The 24,053-nt window shown below is 40.2% G+C and overlaps 1 protein-coding gene across 1 annotated transcript in view; it reads left to right on the top strand.

The window, feature by feature from the left end:
- Window positions 1–1,086: 1,086 nt before the first annotated feature.
- Window positions 1,087–24,053, top strand: part of LOC148114843 (leukocyte elastase inhibitor-like) — a 46,964-nt gene continuing 23,997 nt past the window's right edge. Inside the window, exons 1-5 of the mRNA XM_087890739.1 lie at window positions 1,087–1,232; window positions 13,617–13,794; window positions 15,522–15,659; window positions 16,162–16,279; window positions 16,868–17,010. Of these exons, the coding sequence (XP_087746865.1) occupies window positions 1,126–1,232; window positions 13,617–13,794; window positions 15,522–15,659; window positions 16,162–16,279; window positions 16,868–17,010 (684 nt within the window). The 5' untranslated portion in view covers window positions 1,087–1,125. The remainder of the gene's footprint in view (window positions 1,233–13,616; window positions 13,795–15,521; window positions 15,660–16,161; window positions 16,280–16,867; window positions 17,011–24,053) is intronic.

Consider the following 24,053-nt stretch of genomic DNA (forward strand, 5'->3'; position numbering starts at 1 on the left):
ATTTATCAACAAGGAAACAAGAAACAGTATAGACATAGACATGGACACATGAAAAAAAATTGGCACAAATAAGCAAAACATAGCCATAAACACATAAAATGAGTACATATAAATAGGAACAGTAGGACAGGGATGGTAGGCACGCTGCAGGGCAACAAAAGAAGACCATGTGACTACCAGTTTTAAAAAACTTCATTCAGACCTTCCAACTTCTTGGAGAAAAAAGATCTCATGAAGTTGGAAGGTCTGACTGAACTAATTGATCAGCCTCCCAGCTGATTGAGGCTGCCTGTCCATTGCCATCTCCCAGTTGATCAGTGTAGCTCCCAGTTATGCCCCTGCACCCTCCCGATCCGGAGTGACAACCCCGGTGGGAGGGGCGGAGTGGGGTGAGGCCAGTCAGAGGAACAAGTAGTTCACCGAATTACGCAAAAAATTAACAACAGGTTTGGCTGAACCCATGCAAACCAGCATATAAGTATTATATTTTTAGATTCGACTACTACATCACTCAAGCTGTCTCTTACATTAGTTGCCTCCAAAATAGAGTCTAACTTATGGAAGGGAAGATCCATTTAGCTTCCTTGGCATAATGTACAAATGCTTCAATCCCGCCTTCTCCCAGGATGTTTTTCTCTTATCTCAGTCTATCCCTGCAGTAGTCTCCATCCAGGATTCATTTTGCTTAAATTTTCAAGATTAGTCAAAATTTGCTAGGATACCTTTACTATTAGTCTTTGGATAGTGTGGCACCAGTCAGCTCTATCACCAGAGTTAATAATTAACCAAATTAATAATTTAATTTGATATTTTTTAAGTTTAACCACTTATATATAAAATTATGATTAGTAGCTGTTGGCCTTCCCGCAAACTAAAGAGTAGGTTTATTAAGATAGCTAGAAATTATGTTGCAATGGTGGAGCCCCAAGTGAGACTGTGACTGTTCAAAAGGCCACTCCCAGGAAGTTTAAAGAGATAGTCATGAACATCCACCTCTCCAGATCCAGATTCCTCTCCTGCCCTTCTAGCCTCTTCCTTCTTCTCTAATCAGTGATTTCCATTGTTCATGGAGAGCCCTTGTGCCTGGAGGCTCTTGAGTCAAACCAGGGAGGACATTATCCCAAAATGTTCATTTTACTTCTTCCAGGATTTATTGCAGCTTTGTCAGTGTTCCTCTCCAGCCAGATGTCTCTAGTAACTGCCCTACCAGTTCAGAACACTACCTCTTCAAGGTAAAACCATTGTATGTTTTTCTCTGTCTTGTTCTAATCCCTAAAGGTGCCACAGGTGAGATTGACATAGCCCCACTTTAGGGCTGCTTGACACTTTGTGGTGGCTCCCTTGGTTGGGAAGTTGTTGTGTAAATACTTAGATGTTTTGGTGATAGAGCTGATTGGTGTCTTTGGCATCATGAAAACATCTAACTATAAGGTGACAACGTGCTGCCTAGTTGGGATTGTCCATCCCAGTGTCCTGACAGGACTGCTGTATCATTGCGTTGAATGGGGGGAGCGTTCCCCCCACCCAAAAAATCTTGCAGGATGAAAAACTTAATAAAGTTACTACTTTCCTACTCTGACTGATACAAGCTGGCAAGACATTTGCTTCCTATTGCTTAGGATTACTGGATACCTGTGTGCTGAATACTTGAGTCAGCCTATTTGTAGTAGAGTTGCTATGAAACAGGGATTCACCTGAGTTCACAGGTAGGAGTTGCATCGTCTGACTAGAAAGATGCCTACTTCTCTCTTCTCTTCTAATTAATGTATATGTGTGTATATATAGCTCTTTGTGTATATATGTGTATATATGTAGGTCTTTGGTTATTCAGGTCTTCTCCCACGTAAAATTGGAAGTGTCTTGGCAATGTTTCGACGAAGTCTCATTTGTCATCTTCAGGCTGGTGTTCTCAGCTTCGTGCTTCCAGGAGCAAATGACACTTTCAAGTGTCACTCGCCAAGACACTTCCAATTTTACGTGGGAGAAGACCCGAATAACCAAAGACCTACATACAAACACCCGCGAAAACCTGAGAAAACATATATATATATATATAAAGCTTGTCTATGTGAAAGAAGGGGAAAGTTCTTAAATAATGTTTGATATTATTCATTATTATTCACTTCAAGGTGTTGGTTATCACCTTCAAAGCGCTCCATGGCATAGGACCTAATTATCTTCGAGACTGCCTGCTGCTACCAATGGCCTCCCATCGACCTGTGCGCTCCCACAGAGAGAGCCTCCTCGGGGTGCCATCAGCCAAACAATGTAGGCTGGTGACCCCCAGGGGGAGGGCCTTCTCTGTGGGGGCACCTACCCTCTGGAATCAGCTGCCCCCAGAGATAAGGAGAATCCAAGACCTCGATGCCTTCCACCGTGCCCTTAAAACCTTCTTTTTCCAGCAAGCCGGGCTGGCCTAACACTTTTTAAAATGTTTTTAATTGTTTGTTATTGTTTCTAATCATGGGGCCAAATTTATATATATCGTTTAATTGTATTTTAATGTTTGTAGTTTATGCTTTTACTTGGCTGTTCACCGCCCTGAGTCCTCAGGGAGAAGGGTGGTATACAAATTTTAAAATAAATAAATAAATAAATAAATAAATAAATAAATAATAAATAAATTAGTCCTTATTCATCAATTATTTATTTATTTATTTATTTATTTATTTATTTATTTATTTATTTATTTATTTATTATATTTCTATACCGCCTTTCTCCCGTAGGACTCAAGGCGGTATACAGTCAAGAAAAATATAGACACACAAACATCATAAAATTGCTAATTAAAATTATTACTTAGTTTGGTCAATTAAATAAAACCCAGAATTAGATCACACTTAAAAATCATTCACATGTTCATATGTTTAGCCCCGCCTGTTGGAACATCAGGGTCTTGAGGGCACGGCGGAAAGCATGGAGATCAGGGATATTCCTTATCTCCGGGGGCAGTTCATTCCAAAGGGTTGGAGCCCTCACAGAGAAGTCCCTCCGCCTGGGAGTCGCCAGTCAACATAATTTGACTGACGGTACCCTGAGTAGTCCCTCCCTGTGAGAACGAACTGGTCGGTGGGAGGCTATTGGTGGCAAAAGACGGTCTCGTAGGTACCCAGATCCTAAGCCATGGAGCGCTTTAAAGGTGATAAATAACACCTTGAATCACACCCGGAAGACCACCGGGAGCCCATGCAGCTCGCGTAGGAGAGGTGTTACATGGGCGTAACGAGCTGCGCCCATAATCACCTGCGCGGCTACATTCTGGACCAGTTGGAGCCTCTGGGTGCTTTTCAAGGGGAGCCCCATGTAGAGAGCATTACAGTAGTCCATACGGGAGGTAACTAGGGCATGAGTGACCGTGCGCAAGGCGTCCCGATCCAGAAAGGGACGCAACTGGCGGATCAGGCGAACCTGATAAAAGGCACCCCTGGCCACGGCCGTCAAATGATCTTCTAAAGATAGCCGTGAATCCAGGAGAACACCCAAGTTGCGGACCCTCTCTGTGGGGAGCAAGATCTCATCCCCTATTGTCAGTGATGGTACCAGCTGACTATACCGGGACGCCAGAAGCCACAGCCACTCGGTCTTGGAGGGGTTGAGTCTGAGCTTGTTTCTCCCCATCCAGATCCGCACGGCCTCCAGGCAACGAGACATCACAGCAAGGGCATCATTGGGGTGGTCTGGGGTGGAGATGTATAGCTGTGTGTCATCAGCATACTGATGAACACTCACCCCGAAACCACGGATGATCTCGCCTAGCGGTTTTACATAAATGTTGAACAGAAGGGGTGAGAGGACTGACCCTTGTGGCACTCCACAAATAAGGTGCCTCGAGGTCGACCTCTGCCCCCCTGCCAACACAAACTGCGAACGGTCAGAGAGGAAGGAGGAGAACCACCGAAGCACGGTGCCCCCTATTCCTAACCCCTTCAGCCGTTGCAGTAAGATACCATGGTTGATGGTATCAAAAGCCGCTGAGAGATCTAATAGGACCAGGATAGAGGAGCAACCTCTGTCCCAAGCCCTCCAGAGATCATCCACCAGTGCGACCAATGCCGTTTCCGTGCTGTATCGTGACCTGAAGCCCGACTGGAATGGATCCAGATAGACAACTTCATCCAGGAATCGGGGTAGTTGTCGCGCCACCACACTCTCAACAACCTTCGCAACAAAGCGAAGATTGGAGACTGGACGATAATTTGATAATATAGCCGGGTCCAGGGAAGGCTTCTTGAGGAGGGGCTTCACAACCGCCTCTTTCAAGGCAGCGGGAAAGACACCCTCACTCAGAGAAGCATTTATAATCCCCTGGAGCCAGTCTCGTATAACCTCCCGGGAGGCCAGTACCAACCAGGAGGGACATGGGTCCAATAAACATGTGGCAGCGTTAAGCTTGCCCAGAATCCTGTCCACGTCCTCAGGAGTCACAGACTCAAACTCTTCCCAGATAACGCTCTCAAGACCTGCCCCTGTCTCCTCCACTGGATCTACCCAATCGGAGTCCAGGCCTTCCCGAATCTGAGCGACTTTATCATGCAGGAATTGTACAAAATCCTCAGCTCGACCCTTTAAGGGATCTTCCCGTACCCCCACCTGAAGTAGGGAGTGGGTATCCCTAAACAGCACGGCTGGGCGGTTTTCTGCAGATGCAATAAGAGCGGAGAAGTAGCTAGACTTCGCCGCTCTTATCACCACTAGGTAGGTCTTAATATAAGATCTCACCTGTGTTCGATCAGATTCAGATCGGCTTGTCCTCCAATCGCTCTCCAGGCGTCTTTTCCGACGCTTCATCTCTCTCAGCTCCTCGGAAAACCAAGGAGCTAGATGAGATCGGCATTGGGTCAGAGGCCGCAAAGGCACAACACGATCTAAGGCCACAGTAGCCGCCCTGTCCCAGGCGACCACCAGGTCCTCAGTCGAGTCGTGAGCCAGAGTCTCAGGAAATGGCCCAAGCTCCATCAGGAACCTTTCGGGGTCCATCAGGCGCCTGGGACGGAACCATTTGGTTGGTTCCGTCTCCCTGTGGTGGGTGGAAGTGACTTGAAATGCCATGTGAAGGAGAGAATGATCAGACCGTGACAAGGGCTTGATGTCTAGATCCCCTATTCTTAGATCATTCAGCCACTGATCAGAGACAAAAATCAAGTCCAGAGTGTGATTCCCCAAGTGGGTGGGGCCTTGAACTACCTGGGTCAGGTCCATGGCCATCAACCAGGTCCAAGCCATGAACTCCAGAGCCGTCTCCAACATCTCACCAGCAGATGGCAGGTTAAAATCCCCCATATCAATAAGTCCGGGGGTTTCCACCGCCACCCTGGCTATAATGTCGAGCAGCTCAGGCAGGACCGCTGTTACGTGGCAGGGAGCCAGGTACGCAATCAGTAGGCCCATCTGAATCCCCCGCCCCACTTCACAAGGAGGGACTCACATCCGGCTATCTGAGGAACAGTGGCCTCCCTCGGGCAAAGACTTTCTCTAATGATTGCTGCCACTCCCCCACCCCTTCCCTGAGTCCTTGGCTGATGGAATGCACGGAAACCTGGCGGGCACATTTCCACAAGGGGAACTCCTCCCTCCTGGCCTAACCAGGTCTCCGTAATCCCTGCCAGGTCAGCACCCCCCTCTGAAATAAGATCATGAATGAGGGGGGCTTTATTTACCACTGACCTGGCATTACATAACATCAGCCATAGACTCAGGGTCTGAGACTCTGAACAACCCGGGAAACGAGCAGTGCTTTGGGGGTCGGAGTGGGCAATCGCTCGTAAACAATGAGTGCGGACTCCCGAAACATAATATGGCCCCCTGCAGCCATCATATCTGCCCCTCCCACTTACTATACTAATGCCATTGCTTCATCCCCCTGCATCCTTGTCAGATTTCTGTCCCCATCCTCCCCACCGTGATCATCAGACCCATTACCCCTTTCAGTGGATTTATGGATCCCCCCAGATCCATTCCCACAATCCCTCCCAGAACCCCTTAAAATAGAACTTAAAGATTTATCTAAAACCCCCCAAAGCCGTCGGTTTTTTGCAAACCACCTCTCGGGGTTCCAAAACCCATCCTCAAGGGCGGCCCTTGATAACTGAGAGGGCCAGACATGCGAGAGGGGGGAATCTCACAGTGCAAGGAGCTCCGCAGTTGAATACATCAAAGATAGGAGTGAGTTGAAGGAGATGAAGGATCATTTTCTTCTAAGAGTGTTAGAGATGGTTAAGACAGGTAATTCAAAATAAGGGAGGAAACAGATGTTAAAGGAAGACCAGTATGTTACAAATGTCAATACATCGGAACATCATCGCCCTCTCATGACGATGGGAAGTCTTGTGGTTGTAGTAAGTCCATCCAAAGGAGGTGGGGGTAGAGGTCTCAAAGGGTCGTCCTCTCACAGCAACCAAATCATTTGAAAAAAAATTATTATTAATTTAATATTAGCATTGATAGTTTTTAATTAAATTTAAGTTAATTGCAGTTTCATCTCAATTCAGATCACATTTTTGTTCTGGACCTTCCGTTTTTTGCAGTGGAGGCCTAAAAAAAGACCACTTTCATGGAGGAATAAGCAAGTTGTATTTCTCTGCATACCTTCAACTTTTGTCTTTGGGAATCTGTAATTATCTTTATTGAGTAGCTTTAGTTACTGTATAAGATTTGGCGTCCACCTGTCTGGGGTTGGGACGTTGTTGTGTAAATACTTAGATGTTTTGGTGATAGACCTGATTGGTGCCTTTGGCATCATGAAAACACCTAACTATAAGGTGTTTATAGTTGGGATGTCTAGTTGGGATTCTCCATCCCAGTGTCCTGACAGGACTGCTGTATCATTGCATTGAATGGGGGAGCACCCCCTCCCAAAATCTAGCAGGATGAAAAACTTAATAAAGTTACTATTTTCCTACTCTGACTGATTCAAGCTGGCCGGATGTATACTTTCTATTGCTTAGGATTGCTGTTCTTGTTCTTTTCTATTATGGAAAGTAGCTTCCAGTTTTTCCAAACATTTCCTGACTACACCATTTGCAGAGAAGAGATAGACATTCTCTTGAACAACAGAAAAGTAATACAAATTTAGTGGAAGCCACAGTGGACATATTGGGAGGCAAAACTAAAGTCTTATTGTTGGTAGTATTTGTTAACTAACTCAGAGTCATAAATAGCATCTATGATTTCAGATTCTCCTAAATGGTTCATTAGGCTAGAGTGAGATTATGCACTTTTCTAGAATCTGTTACTTAAAGGACGCCTTTATCTTCTCTGTTATCCGTTTGCTTAATACTTGAGTCAGCCTATTTGTAGCTGAGTTGTTATGAAACAAGGATTCATCTGAGTTTGCAGAAACGAGTTGCATTGTCTGACTAGAAAGATGCCTACTTCTCTCTTCTCTTCTATTTTTTTTTTTTCAAATTAGCATTTACAGCACCTAATATATGTAATCTAATATGTTATGGTGACTTAGGCTATACTGGTGCATTAATGTAATACACACACACACACACACACAAACACACATACACACACACACATTAAGCTTGTCTATGTGAAAGAAGGGGAAAGTTCTTAAATAATGTTTGATATTATTCATTATTATTCACTTCAAGGTGTTGGTTATCACCTTCAAAGCGCTCCATGGCATAGGACCTAGTTATCTTCGAGACTGCCTGCTGCTACCGACGGCCTCCCATCGACCTGTGCGCTCCCACAGAGAGAGCCTCCTCGGGGTGCCATCAGCCAAACAATGTAGGCTGGTGACCCCCAGGGGGAGGGCCTTCTCTGTGGGGGCACCTACCCTCTGGAATCAGCTGCCCCCAGAGATAAGGAGAATCCAAGACCTCGATGCCTTCCACCGTGCCCTTAAAACCTTCTTTTTCCAGCAAGCCGGGCTGGCCCAACACTTTTTAAAATGTTTTTAATTGTTTGTTATTGTTTCTAATCATGGGGCCAAATTTATATATATCGTTTAATTGTATTTTAATGTTTGTAGTTTATGCTTTTACTTGGCTGTTCACCGCCCTGAGTCCTCAGGGAGAAGGGCGGTATACAAATTTTAAGATAAATAAATAAATAAATAAATAAATAAATAAGTCCTTATTCATCAATTATTTAATATTAGCATTGGTAGTTTTTAATTAAATTTAAGTTAATTGCAGTTTCATCTCAATTCAGATCACATTTTTGTTCTGGACCTTCCGTTTTTTGCAGTGGAGGCCTAAAAAAAGACCACTTTCATGGAGGAATAAGCAAGTTGTATTTCTCTGCATACCTTCAACTTTTGTCTTTGGGAATCTGTAATTATCTTTATTGAGTAGCTTTAGTTACTGTATAAGATTTGGCATCCACCTGTCTGGGGTTGGGACGTTGTTGTGTAAATACTTAGATGTTTTGGTGATAGACCTGATTGGTGCCTTTGGCATCATGAAAACACCTAACTATAAGGTGTTTATAGTTGGGATGTCTAGTTGGGATTTTCCATCCCAGTGTCCTGACAGGACTGCTGTATCATTGCATTGAATGGGGGAGCACCCCCTCCCAAAATCTAGCAGGATGAAAAACTTAATAAAGTTACTATTTTCCTACTCTGACTGATACAAGCTGGCCGGATGTATACTTTCTATTGCTTAGGATTGCTGTTCTTGTTCTTTTCTATTATGGAAAGTAGCTTCCAGTTTTTCCAAACATTTCCTGACTACACCATTTGCAGAGAAGAGATAGACATTCTCTTGAACAACAGAAAAGTAATACAAATTTAGTGGAAGCCACAGTGGACATATTGGGAGGCAAAACTAAAGTCTTATTGTTGGTAGTATTTGTTAACTAACTCAGAGTCATAAATAGCATCTATGATTTCAGATTCTCCTAAATGGTTCATTAGGCTAGAGTGAGATTATGCACTTTTCTAGAATCTGTTACTTAAAGGACGCCTTTATCTTCTCTGTTATCCGTTTGCTTAATACTTGAGTCAGCCTATTTGTAGCTGAGTTGTTATGAAACAAGGATTCATCTGAGTTTGCAGAAACGAGTTGCATTGTCCGACTAGAAAGATGCCTACTTCTCTCTTCTCTTCTAATTTTTTTTTTCAAATTAGCATTTACAGCACCTAATATATGTAATCTAGTATGTTATGGTGACTTAGGCTATACTGGTGCATTAATGTAATACACACACACACACACACACACAAACACACACACACACACACACACACACATTAAGCTTGTCTATGTGAAAGAAGGGGAAAGTTCTTAAATAATGTTTGATATTATTCATTATTATTCACTTCAAGGTGTTGGTTATCACCTTCAAAGCGCTCCATGGCATAGGACCTAGTTATCTTCGAGACTGCCTGCTGCTACCGACGGCCTCCCATCGACCTGTGCGCTCCCACAGAGAGAGCCTCCTCGGGGTGCCATCAGCCAAACAATGTAGGCTGGTGACCCCCAGGGGGAGGGCCTTCTCTGTGGGGGCACCTACCCTCTGGAATCAGCTGCCCCCAGAGATAAGGAGAATCCAAGACCTCGATGCCTTCCACCGTGCCCTTAAAACCTTCTTTTTCCAGCAAGCCGGGCTGGCCCAACACTTTTTAAAATGTTTTTAATTGTTTGTTATTGTTTCTAATCATGGGGCCAAATTTATATATATCGTTTAATTGTATTTTAATGTTTGTAGTTTATGCTTTTACTTGGCTGTTCACTGCCCTGAGTCCTCAGGGAGAAGGGCGGTATACAAATTTTAAGATAAATAAATAAATAAATAAATAAATAAATAAATAAATAAGTCCTTATTCTTCAATTATTTAATATTAGCATTGATAGTTTTTAATTAAATTTAAGTTAATTGCAGTTTCATCTCAATTCAGATCACATTTTTGTTCTGGACCTTCCGTTTTTTGCAGTGGAGGCCTAAAAAAAGACCACTTTCATGGAGGAATAAGCAAGTTGTATTTCTCTGCATACCTTCAACTTTTGTCTTTGGGAATCTGTAATTATCTTTATTGAGTAGCTTTAGTTACTGTATAAGATTTGGCGTCCACCTGTCTGGGGTTGGGACGTTGTTGTGTAAATACTTAGATGTTTTGGTGATAGACCTGATTGGTGCCTTTGGCATCATGAAAACACCTAACTATAAGGTGTTTATAGTTGGGATGTCTAGTTGGGATTCTCCATCCCAGTGTCCTGACAGGACTGCTGTATCATTGCATTGAATGGGGGAGCACCCCCTCCCAAAATCTAGCAGGATGAAAAACTTAATAAAGTTACTATTTTCCTACTCTGACTGATACAAGCTGGCCGGATGTATACTTTCTATTGCTTAGGATTGCTGTTCTTGTTCTTTTCTATTATGGAATGTAGCTTCCAGTTTTTCCAAACATTTCCTGACTACACCATTTGCAGAGAAGAGATAGACATTCTCTTGAACAACAGAAAAGTAATACAAATTTAGTGGAAGCCACAGTGGACATATTGGGAGGCAAAACTAAAGTCTTATTGTTGGTAGTATTTGTTAACTAACTCAGAGTCATAAATAGCCTCTATGATTTCAGATTCTCCTAAATGGTTCATTAGGCTAGAGTGAGATTATGCACTTTTCTAGAATCTGTTACTTAAAGGACGCCTTTATCTTCTCTGTTATCCGTTTGCTTAATACTTGAGTCAGCCTATTTGTAGCTGAGTTGTTATGAAACAAGGATTCATCTGCGTTTGCAGAAAGCAGTTGCATTGTCCGACTAGAAAGATGCCTACTTCTCTCTTCTCTTCTAATTTTTTTTTTCAAATTAGCATTTACAGCACCTAATATATGTAATCTAGTATGTTATGGTGACTTAGGCTATACTGGTGCATTAATGTAATACACACACACACACACACACACAAACACACACACACACACACACACACACACACATTAAGCTTGTCTATGTGAAAGAAGGGGAAAGTTCTTAAATAATGTTTGATATTATTCATTATTATTCACTTCAAGGTGTTGGTTATCACCTTCAAAGCGCTCCATGGCATAGGACCTAGTTATCTTCGAGACTGCCTGCTGCTACCGACGGCCTCCCATCGACCTGTGCGCTCCCACAGAGAGAGCCTCCTCGGGGTGCCATCAGCCAAACAATGTAGGCTGGTGACCCCCAGGGGGAGGGCCTTCTCTGTGGGGGCACCTACCCTCTGGAATCAGCTGCCCCCAGAGATAAGGAGAATCCAAGACCTCGATGCCTTCCACCGTGCCCTTAAAACCTTCTTTTTCCAGCAAGCCGGGCTGGCCCAACACTTTTTAAAATGTTTTTAATTGTTTGTTATTGTTTCTAATCATGGGGCCAAATTTATATATATCGTTTAATTGTATTTTAATGTTTGTAGTTTATGCTTTTACTTGGCTGTTCACTGCCCTGAGTCCTCAGGGAGAAGGGCGGTATACAAATTTTAAGATAAATAAATAAATAAATAAATAAATAAATAAATAAATAAATAAATAAGTCCTTATTCATCAATTATTTAATATTAGCATTGATAGTTTTTAATTAAATTTAAGTTAATTGCAGTTTCATCTCAATTCAGATCACATTTTTGTTCTGGACCTTCCGTTTTTTGCAGTGGAGGCCTAAAAAAAGACCACTTTCATGGAGGAATAAGCAAGTTGTATTTCTCTGCATACCTTCAACTTTTGTCTTTGGGAATCTGTAATTATCTTTATTGAGTAGCTTTAGTTACTGTATAAGATTTGGCGTCCACCTGTCTGGGGTTGGGACGTTGTTGTGTAAATACTTAGATGTTTTGGTGATAGACCTGATTGGTGCCTTTGGCATCATGAAAACACCTAACTATAAGGTGTTTATAGTTGGGATGTCTAGTTGGGATTCTCCATCCCAGTGTCCTGACAGGACTGCTGTATCATTGCATTGAATGGGGGAGCACCCCCTCCCAAAATCTAGCAGGATGAAAAACTTAATAAAGTTACTATTTTCCTACTCTGACTGATACAAGCTGGCCGGATGTATACTTTCTATTGCTTAGGATTGCTGTTCTTGTTCTTTTCTATTATGGAAAGTAGCTTCCAGTTTTTCCAAACATTTCCTGACTACACCATTTGCAGAGAAGAGATAGACATTCTCTTGAACAACAGAAAAGTAATACAAATTTAGTGGAAGCCACAGTGGACATATTGGGAGGCAAAACTAAAGTCTTATTGTTGGTAGTATTTGTTAACTAACTCAGAGTCATAAATAGCATCTATGATTTCAGATTCTCCTAAATGGTTCATTAGGCTAGAGTGAGATTATGCACTTTTCTAGAATCTGTTACTTAAAGGACGCCTTTATCTTCTCTGTTATCCGTTTGCTTAATACTTGAGTCAGCCTATTTGTAGCTGAGTTGTTATGAAACAAGGATTCATCTGAGTTTGCAGAAACGAGTTGCATTGTCTGACTAGAAAGATGCCTACTTCTCTCTTCTCTTCTAATTTTTTTTTTAAATTAGCATTTACAGCACCTAATATATGTAATCTAATATGTTATAGTGACTTAGGCTATACTGGTGCATTAATGTAATACACACACACAAACACACACACACACACACACACACACACACACACATTAAGCTTGTCTATGTGAAAGAAGGGGAAAGTTCTTAAATAATGTTTGATATTATTCATTATTATTCACTTCAAGGTGTTGGTTATCACCTTCAAAGCGCTCCATGGCATAGGACCTAGTTATCTTCGAGACTGCCTGCTGCTACCGACGGCCTCCCATCGACCTGTGCGCTCCCACAGAGAGAGCCTCCTCGGGGTGCCATCAGCCAAACAATGTAGGCTGGTGACCCCCAGGGAGAGGGCCTTCTCTGTGGGGGCACCTACCCTCTGGAATCACCATGTTATGGTGACTTAGGCTATACTGGTGCATTAATGTAATACACACACACACACATATTAAGCTTGTCTATGTGAAAGAAGGGGAAGGTTCTTAAATAATGTTTGGTATTATTCCTTATTCCTTATTCATCAATTATTTAATATTAGCATTGATAGCTTTTAATTAAATTTAAGTTAATTGCAGTTTCATCTCAATTCAGATCACATTTTTGTTCTGGACCTACCGTTTTTTTGCAGTGGGGGGCCTAAAAAAAGACCACTTTCATGGAGGAATAAGCAAGTTGTATTTCTCTGCATACCTTCAACTTTTTTCTTTGGGAATCTGTAGTTATCCTTATAGAGTAGCTTTAGTTACTGTATAAGATTTGGCATTCCCTGGCTTCTCCTGCCCCTCCTTCCTCACATAGAAATGAGAGCTGCCTCGATAGAAAATGAGCATGACTGTACAGCAGTGTCCTCCTTTTCACAATCAGCAGGTGTTCTTATTTTTGGAATCAATATTTAATATTAACTGTAATATTAAAATTATTTTGGGGGGAATTTTTTGAATTATATATGAATCTGGAAGTGGGGTTCATAGTTCCCTTATATTTTGTCCACTAGGTTCTGTAAATCACATTCCTTAAAGCAAGTAGAATAATTGTTGTACTTGAAGAACAATCAAGTAGAACATGGGTGGCATATTTTGGTCATCTCATTATCTAGGCGTTAATCTGTGGTTTATCATACTATATTTGTTCTCCAGGCTCAAAAACATGGACAGCCTTTCTGCGGCAAACATCATTTTTGTCCTCAACCTCTTCAAGAAGCTTAGTGCAAATGATTCTTCCCAAAACTTGTTTTTTTCTCCTTTGAGTATATCTTCTGCACTGCTAATGGTCTTGTTGGGTGCCAGAAATAACACAGAAGCTCAGATATTAAAGGTATATTAAGATACATTTTATTGTTGGCTGTGATCTTGTCCTCACCCTTGCTAGCCAATTATGAGAACATCTATTTTATTTATTTATGAAGTTTATACAATGCCCATTTTGCAATCATGCAACTGAGGGTAGGACAAAAAGCAACGGGCAAAAACTAATCAAGGAGAGAAGCAACCTCGAACTAAGGAAAAATTTTCTGACAGAACAATTAATCAGTGGAACAATTTGCCTCCAGAAGTTGTGAATGCTTTAAAACTGGAAGTTTTTAAGATGTTGGATAACCATTTGTCTGAAGTGCTGTAGGGTTTCTTGCCTGAGCAGGGGGTTGGACTAGAAGACCTCCAAGGTCCCTTCCAACTCTGTTATTCTTTCTATTCTATTAACTGTGGGCAGCTAATATATCATCTGGTCTAAAAAGTTCCAAGCACACCTATCACCTCAACCTGGCTGCCCCCCCTAAGATGATGCTGTTCGTGCAGTTGCCAACTGTCTGATTAGCTTTTTAAAAATGCAACAAGTACAAGAGATGCCATTATTATCAAGATTCTTTAACTCTGCTCCCAATTCTCATCCAGATGTGGGATTCTGTTTGCATGAGGGTGGAAGCAGCTCCTATTTGCTTGGAATGTAAACAGCATGTATAGGAAGTCTGATAGGAATTCAGCCCTCTGTGCTTGACTTCTTCAAGGTCATTATGGCAACTGCTGATTATGGAAATATTCATATACTACATAGTGCTTTACAGCCCTCTCTAAACAATTTACAGAGTCAGCATATTTCCCCCAACAAACTGGGCTCTCATTTTACCAAACTCAGAAGGACTGAAGGGCTGAGTCAACACTGAGCCATTCAGAATCAAACTCCTGAAGTGAGCGATGAGTTGGCCTGCAGTACTCCATTCTAACAACTGCGCCACCACGGCTCGTAGAAAATGGTATTATTTCGGGCAAAAGTCCTTAAATTGAAGTCCCAGGATTTGAAAAATCATTTTTGTGGATCCTAGAGATACCTTTCACCACAATTAACCCCAAATCAGCTTGAAGTCAGCTCTTCAAGGCCCATTTGAAGGATGGCATGGTCAGGGGAATCTCTGAGACAAAATGGTTTCAGAGGGCAAATATTGTGACAGAGAAGGCAAAACATGTTTTAAAGATGGCTCCTATAGCAAATACAAGAAGGTTCCTTCTGCTTCTTAAAAAAATATTTTACACATGGCGGGGTTGCTCTTTGTGATTTAGAAATCTATTTTTCCAGGAAAGGAAGATTTCTGAAAATCCCCAATTTCTCTTCCTTGTCAGTCAAATTGATTTTCAAAGGAGATCAATAACTAGGACTTTCAAACATAGAGAAGTCCAAACATGTACAGTAAAGTCAGGTCAAGCTTAAATTTTAGGAACTTTATGGACACCCGTATTATATGAGTTTCCTGGGCAACAGTGAGGAATCAGTTGCCTTTAAGGAAGGTTTTTTTAAAAAATAAAATTCAGCCTCCTTTGTAAGCTTGGAGTTCAAGCACTACCCAAATATTAACTAGGCCCAATACTGTTTGGCTTTCATTAGCCATTAACTTTAAAAGCTATACATCTGCAGGAAATCCTTCAAAAAATTTACATCCAAAATATGTAGAGATCATTTGAAATGTGTATGTTTTCCAAGGTCTGGTGTTGTGGTATTATATTTTGAATAGATGTTAAACTTAATTTGACTAACCAAATATTATCTTATAGGCGCTATCTCTACCCAAAGATGGAGAGGTTCACCAAAGATTTGAGAATCTTATTTCTGATATCAACAAACCAGGTGCCAATTATAGCCTCAGTCTAGTCAACCAGCTCTTTGAAGAAACATCATATGATTTTCTTCCAGTAAGTTACATACATGTTGGAGAACTGGCTGGAAACAACCATAAATGCTCTGTTTGTTCTAATGTTTGCCTATCTCATTGCAATTGCAGTTTGGCTCTAATAAAGTACCAAATATTCCTGTAGCTTTATTTGGTTCATTGAGTTATCTAGAGGGGGAATTTAAAAGTGTAACTGCTTTTCCTGGGAATGTTACAGGAACATCCAGTGGGATGTTTCTAAATACAGAACGTTCAAATAAAAGTCATAAATAGAACCATGTGACCCATAATTGCCAGATATATTTTTGAATAAACTATGTTATCTTAGGATAATTCCAAATAGTTCCTAATATCTGATATACTTTTTCTAGGCTGTATCAACTATCCAATGGCATTGGCTGGCTTTAGGTAGTATTCAGTGTAATAAATAATTTTTCCAGATTGTTAGTTCATAGAAAAATGAGGCAAAATCAATTCATATTTTTATTACTGCTTCTGTTGTTGAGATGTCATTGTTTCTTAAGTCATTTATAGAATCCACTCAGAGATTCTACCATGGAGGTCTGGAGAAACTTAACTTCACACAAACTTCAGAAGATTCAAGAAGACATATAAATGCCTGGGTAGAAGAAAAAACATCAGGTAAAAATGATAATAAGAGTTAATTAGTAGCTGCATTAAGTAAGACATGCAATATTGTGTGTGCCTGTGAGAGAGACAGACAAGGCAGGCAAACCCATCATAGTTAACCATTACTTGCTACATAAAAGCTCATCAAACCTGAGATGAAATTCTAGCCATGAATAGATTATTGGTTTTATTGATGGACACATCTGAGCATATTTCTGTTATTTAACTTGCCTGTTATTTAACTTGTATGTGTGTGGTAACCTTACTAAATAATGATATAAGATGGGCAACTATATAAATGTTAAGGGAGGGAAGATGGGTGGATGGAGGTTGGACTGGCCCTGAGGAAGCAAAAGCTACATTCCATCCTCAGTCAGAGGAGTTCTCTGGGTGATTACTTTGAGCTCCTGAAGAGAGAAATCTAATAATTAAATTAAAATGAAGAGAGAGAGACAGAGAGACAGAGGGACAGACACAAAGACGGAGACGGAGAGAGAGACAGAGAAAGAGAGAGAGAGACAGAAGGTGAGTGAGTGATGTTAAGAAATAATAAACCTAATCTGTCAATTAAAGCAGTTTTTTTAAAAAAAACTTTCAAAGGAAAAATTCAGGATCTGCTTGTCCCTGGAATAATTGATTCGCTTACAAGACTGGTTTTGGTGAATGCGATCTATTTCAAGGGAAACTGGGCAAATAAGTTCAACAAAAATTACACAGAGAAAAAGCCCTTCTGGATTAACAAGGTGAATACTGGATTAACAAGGTTTACTGTATTAACAGAGTAAAAGAGACATTCTGAATATTTTTAATTGTGTTATTTTGAAACATTCCTGTAGCAAAGAAATTGCTTACTCCTTCCATTTTTTTGATCTTCATGGAAATACATGAATCATGAAAGTCAGTCATTTTAAGGCCTTCAGGCTTTGTGTGTAGCAATTCAGACTTTTCTTGTGACTTATTTCTAGGATCTTACCCAATAATTCCAAATACAGGATGCAGTTAACCAATTCTCTTTATTGATCAATGTTTCTATTACAGGTATTTGGTTGGAAGTGACCTCTGGACTCCTGGACCATGTCTTAAGTACCTGGGAGGCGGAGCTGAGGTAAGGAGGGGTCGGGGAGGATCTAGGTGGATGTGGTGTTAACCCTGTCAGGGCATTGATTAATCCCATGTTTGGCTCTGGGAAAAAATCACCCTGATTTAATTAGAGGATGGATCGTGGCCTCTCCAAGTTGCAATATTCTGAAAAGAAACACGAAGAAAAGTTCTCTAATAAAACTCATTTATTTGTTATAAAGGAAATAAAACACCTCACTAACTAAGAAAGATAATTGTTACATTTTGGCAAGCGAGGTCTCCTGCCGGTCCAGCCGGACCTCTCCGGCAGGAGAACAAAGGAAAAAGTGTGTGTGAAGGAATGTGGGTGGATGGACATGCGTAGTAGCTTTTGATAACAATTCTTGGCAAGGTACGGAAAGTCTGATAGTCCAGAAATAATGAGTTCAGCTGGCAGATAAAAAAAACCTGCAGTGACATTCCCCTTCTTTTGCCAGTTGAGCGAATATCAGTACATCATCAAATAAGGCACATCTTCTTTCGCAGATACTCGTGTTGAGCTGCTGGAAGTGGTTTGTTGAGCATATCAGCAATTTGATCATGTGAAGATACATATTGCATTTTAACAAAACCTTTTTTCACTAAATGTTTTATGTTTTGATAACGAATGTCAATGTGTCTGGACCTAGAACCTGTGAAATGTGATTCAGAAATATAAACCACCGATTCATTGTCTTCCATCACGGTGATCGGTCGGATCGGGTGTGTCCAGATATCTGTGACTAAAGCATCAAACCAAGTTAGAGAATTACATGCATCTGAAACACAAGCATATTCAGCTTCAGTAGATGAACAAGAAACAAAATTCTGTTTACGTACTTGCCAATAAACAGGACATCCATTTAAGAACATCATATAACCTGAAGTACTTTTGCGTGATTTCTTATCACTTGCCCAATCAGAATCTGCATAACAACATAATTCTGCATAATCAGTATGTGTTGGTTCTAACAATAACTTCAAATGTTTAGTGTATTTTAGGTATCTCAATAATTTCTTAACACATGTCCAATGAAACTGTTTTGCCTTACCTACGTGTCGAGATAAGAGATTAACACTAAGTGCAATGTTGTGTCTGGTCCAACTACTAATGTATAACAGTGACCCAATGACTGAACGATAAAGTGTTTGATCCTTGAACTCAGGACTTGCTTCTTGTGTCAAGTTGTGAAAATCTGTTTGCATGGGTGTCTTTGTTGTGTTAGCATCCTTCATGTTGCAATGATGCAAAATTTGTTCAATTTTATCTTCTTGTGAAAGACTAAACCCCTTCTGTGTTTTTTCAATCTGAACACCTAAATAAGTGCTAATGTGACCCAATGATTTCAATGTGAAGTATCTCTGCAAAGCTTTGGCAAAAATTTCACTCATTTGCTTATTTGGACCAATATAAACAATATCATCAACATAAACAAGAACTATCTCATATGCATTGTTAGATCTTTTTGTGAACACGCACTCATCAGTTTCGGACTTAATAAAGCCCATTGAATTTAGTTTGTCAGTAAGACATAAGTACCACATTAAACCAGATTGTTTCAGACCATAAAGACTTTTGTTTAGGAACCAGGTATCCCCTTCTTGCTGTTGGAATCCTGGAGGACTTTTCACGTAGATCTCTTCATCTAGGTCTGCATGTAGATAAGCCATGTCAACATCAAACTAGAAAACTTCTAAACCAAGGATAGTTGCAGTTCCTAAAGCAATTTTTACACTCTCAGTTCTGACTGTCGGTGAGTAAGTATTTGTGTAGTCCTCAGGATAACGTTGAGCGAAAACCTGAGCTACAAGTCTGGCCTTGTACAGTGACTCACCATTTGGTTTCTTTTTGATTCTGTAGACCCATCGAGTGCCAATGACCTTTTTGTTTGCTGGAGGTTTTGCAGGTATAAACACTTTAAGTTTCTTTAGACTGTCCATTTCAACCTGCATTGCATCATACCATTTGTCTTGCTCTGAATCAGGGAGCTGCTTGATTTGTGTGAAATTATCAGGTGGAAGTGTAACATTGCAAATCAAAGGCAAGGGTGCTTTTGTTAGTTGCCAAGAATATCGTTGTGGAGGGATTCCTTTTGTGACCCTCTTGGAATGTCTCGGAACAACTGTCCAGTCTTCTTCTGCTTCATCCTCGTCCTCACTTTCGTCACTAGCGTCAGCATCCACGGCTTGCGAAGACGGAACATCGGGTTGAGAAGAACTGGTGGAATCTTGATCATCAATCTGCATGGCATCAGCAGTATCATCTCTGGGAAAATAAACTCCAGGATCATTGGAATGAATCCTGGACCAGTCAATATCTTCTTCAAAATTAGCAGATTGGGAAATCACAATTACATGTTTAGAGTCAATAAATTTGCTCCATTTTGAGTTATCATCAATGCCCATAAATCTCAGTCTTTTTGCTGCTGGACTTCCTTTTCTTCTTTGAGCTAAGTTCTTTGAGCTTTGAGCTATGTTCACCATAGCATATGAACCAAAAATATGGATGTTTTTAAGATCAGGCTTGTAGCCATACAACATGAAGAAAGGAGTCTGATTTATTACACTGCTCCAAGTACGATTGACAATGTAATTTGCATATTTTATAGCTTCACCCCAGTATATCATATCAAGGTTGGCGTCTTCTAGGAGACAACGCATCATGGTTTGCAGTACCTCTCCATTGTGAGCCGGTGTGTCAGGGGCTGAAGTCTGATGAATAATTCCATTCTTACGCATCCAGTCCTGGAAACGCTGAGACATGAATTTGGCACCATGATCACTCTGGATTCTGGCGATGCGAACTTGGTGTTGGGTAGAAACAAGGGCTGCAAAGTCTTTAAAAATCTGAAAGGTCTCTGATTTTTCCTTCATAGGATATACATATCCATATCTAGAGTAATTATCAACAATTGTTAGAAAATATTTTCTACCACCAAATGATGGCGGGAAAGGACCAACTATATCAGTGTGAACCAAATCAAAAATGCGTATTGACAGGCATGTAGTGTGTTTGGGAATGGCTGCTGCTTTGGATTTGGCCTTTTTGCAGACAGCACAATCCAAAAACACCTTACACCCCTTTAGATCCAAACTTTTTGCGAACTCCGGCATCTTCCTAAGAACACAGAAACTGGCATGCCCCAATCTTCTTTTTTTTTTTTTTTTTTTTTATTAATTTTTTTTTTTTTTATACACAAATAAAATATAATAACAATTCTGTTTAACATCGGATTCGCAGTGTTTATACATAAATACATGAATAAGTGTCTGGTGTCAGTTATACTATACATTTCTAATTGATTTCTGCACCTTTTGTTTCTTCCTTAATTCTACCATTTATCCATTCGTACCATCTTCCCCACACAGTATCATAATCAGAATTTTCATCGTCATTTATCTCATGAGTTAATTTACTTATCTCTGCACACTCTAATATTTTATTAATTATAAGGTCATCTGGTGGTAGGTCTTTCTTTTTCCAGTATTGAGCATATGCTAGTCTGGCAGCTGTAGTTATGTGTATTAGGAGGTGGACCTTTTCCTTTACGTATCCTTTCTTTACCATTCCCAGGAGAAATATTTCTGGGTTCAGATCAATGTCTTCTTTAAGTATGTCTTTCAACCATCTCCAAATTTTGCTCCAAAACCTTTTTGCTTCGGGGCATGTCCACCACGTATGAAAGAAGGTGCCATGACCATGGCCACATTTCCAACAGTTTGGCTGCGCATTGGGGAACATCTTTGCTAATCTTGCAGGTGCCAAATGCCACCTATGAAGCATTTTGTAGTGATTTTCCTTATATGTGGCTGCTCTAGTTAATTTATAATTTTTATTCCAGGCTTCTTCCCATTCATTAAAATTCAAACTGTGTCCAATATTTCTCTCCCATGCTCTCAATTGATTTCTAATTATATCCTCATCTCTGTCTTCCTCTAACAAATAGTTATACAGCTTGGCCAACGCTTTTTTCCCTGGTCCCATCAAAATTTTGTCTAATCCATTATATCCTAATTCTAGGCCATACTCTTCTTTATCTTTCTGATATCTTGATTTTATTTGCAGATAAGTCCACCAATCTAAAGTTATACCTTGGTCTCTCAGGGCTTCATTAGATTTAATATTTCCCCCTCCATCGACAATGTCTTTGTATCTGCACAATTTCTCCATTCCCCACCTGTTGGGGTAAATCATTGCCTCTGCCGTGGAGAGCCAGTTTGGGACTTTTGAATAGTATCTCTGCCTGATTCCCACCCACGTTTGTATTAGGGAGTCTCTAATTTTATGCCTGTGGAAATAGGTTTTCTTTTTATTGTCTTTGTCCCATAGATAAGCATGCCACCCTTTCTGTAGGTCATGTCCTTCTAGCACTAAGGTTCTCTTATTCTCCAGGGTGATCCAATCCTTTATCCATATCAGCTTTGCTGCTCTATAATACATTTCCCAATTTGGAAGTCCAAATCCTCCCACATTCCTTTTTTCTTGTAAAATTTTAAGTGAGATCCTTGATTTTTTTCCCTCCCAAACAAATTCCCTAACGATCTTATTTAATTCTGAGAAAAAAATTTTCTTTAAAATTACTGGTAAATTTTGATATAAAAATAAGATCTTGGGGAGGATGCTCATCTTAATTGCCGCAATTTTGCCAATAAGTGATAATTTGATCTTTTTCCATCTGTCCAGATCTTGTTTTAATTTATTAATTAATGGAGTATAATTGTCTTCTTTTAGAGATGAGCACCTTTTGGTTAGCCAAATTCCTAAGTATTTTATTTTTGGGACAACTTGTAAGCCCAAGGTTTCTTCTATCTCTTTCTTCTGCATCTCAGTTACATTCTTAGTAAGTATTTTGGTTTTAGATTTGTTCAATTTAAAGCCTGCCACCTCCCCGTATTTGCCCAATTCCTCTAGTACTTTTTGTCCAGATATTAATGGGTCTTCTAATATTAACGCCACGTCATCCGCAAAGGCTTGCGTTTTATAGATCTCTTTTCTAATTTTTAGGCCTTTAATTTCCTCGTTATTTCTAATGTTCCGTAGCAAAACTTCCAGAGCCAAAATGAATAGTAGCGGTGACAAAGGGCAGCCTTGCCTTACACCTTTCTTAATTTGAAAAATTCTTGTCCTGTCACCATTTACTAGAATGCTCGCCCTCTGATTATCATAGATAGTTTTTATCATTTTTTCGAAGTTTTGCCCGAATCCCATTATTTTAATTTGCTTAGTCATAAAATTCCAGTTTAGATTATCGAATGCCTTTTGGGCATCCAAAAAAACTAAGGCCAGCTGCTTTTCTGGATGTTCTTCGTAGTACTCTAGAGTATCTAATACAGTTCTCAAGTTGTCCCTAATTTGTCGTCCCGGGAGAAATCCATTTTGGTCTTTATGAATCCAATTATTTAATATTTTTTTGGTTCTTTCTGCCATTATACACATGAATAGTTTGTAATCAGTGTTTAGAAGTGAGATCGGTCTATAATTTTGAATTTTTTGGGGGTCAGCACCTTCTTTCGGCAGTAGTGTGACATGAGCTTCCCTCCACGAATCAGGAATTTTTGAGCCCGTCAAAACCTCATTAAAAATTTCCATTAATTTGGGTTGTAAGATTTCTTCCAATTTTTTGTATATTTCTCCTGGAAATCCGTCTGGGCCAGGTGATTTGTTATTTTTGAGTTTGGAAAGGGCTTTTTTAAATTCTTCAGTTGTTATCTTAGCGTTTAGCATCTCCTTCTCTTCCTCCGTTATTTGCGGGAGCTCCGCCTTTGCCAAGTATTGGTCTATTTTTTCCTCCGAGGTCTCCTCTTCTTTGTATAAGGATTCATAGTACTCTCTCGCTCTTTCTAGTTTATCTTCTTCTTTATTTAAGAGATTTCCCTCAGCATCTTCTAATATCTGAATTGTCCCTTTTTCATTTTCCTTTTTTAATTTATAGGCCAGCCACCTGCCCGATTTATTTGCATTCTCAAAATAGTGCTGTTTTGTTCTTTTTATTTTTTGGGCTAGCTCTTCTTGATCTAGAATATTTAATTTATGTCTCCATACCATCCAATTTTCTTTTACTACGGTATCTCCAGGCATTTTCTGGAGTTTCTTTTCTGCTTCATCTAGCTGTTTAATGAGATCTTCCCTAGATTTTCTTTTTAGTTTGTTTTTATATGCGGTATAGGATATTATTACCCCCCTCAAGTAGGCCTTCATTGTGTCCCAAACTATTTCACGGGGTGTCCCTTGATTCTCGTTTTCTCCAAAAAAAGTCTTTATTTCTCCTCTCAGTTTTTCTACGCACTCTTTGTCACATAATAGTTTTGTATTGAACCTCCATCTCTGTTGTTTCTTTCTCTTTACATTTCTCCATTTTATTTCCAGGGGATTGTGGTCTGCCCAAATGTTTGGGCTAATTTCTGCCATCTCTATTTCTAACCCCAGCGTCCTGGTAACCCAAGCCATATCTAATCTCGACCATGACTGTTGCGAGTTGGAATAGAATGTAAATTGTCTTTCGCTTGGATGCAAAGTTCGCCATATGTCGATTAAATTCATTTCCTCCACCAGATCGAAAAAGGTTTTTGGTAAAGTCACTCTTTTGTTTTTATTCATTTTATTGCTTTTATGGTCGTTATCTGAGTCTACAATTCCATTGAAATCACCTATCATGCAGATTTCATTATGTTCCATATTCCCTAATTG

The sequence above is a fragment of the Pantherophis guttatus genome, chromosome 3 (assembly GCF_059756535.1).
Source record: "Pantherophis guttatus breed Tessera chromosome 3, ASM5975653v1, whole genome shotgun sequence".
Classification (NCBI taxonomy): Eukaryota; Metazoa; Chordata; class Lepidosauria; order Squamata; family Colubridae; genus Pantherophis; species Pantherophis guttatus.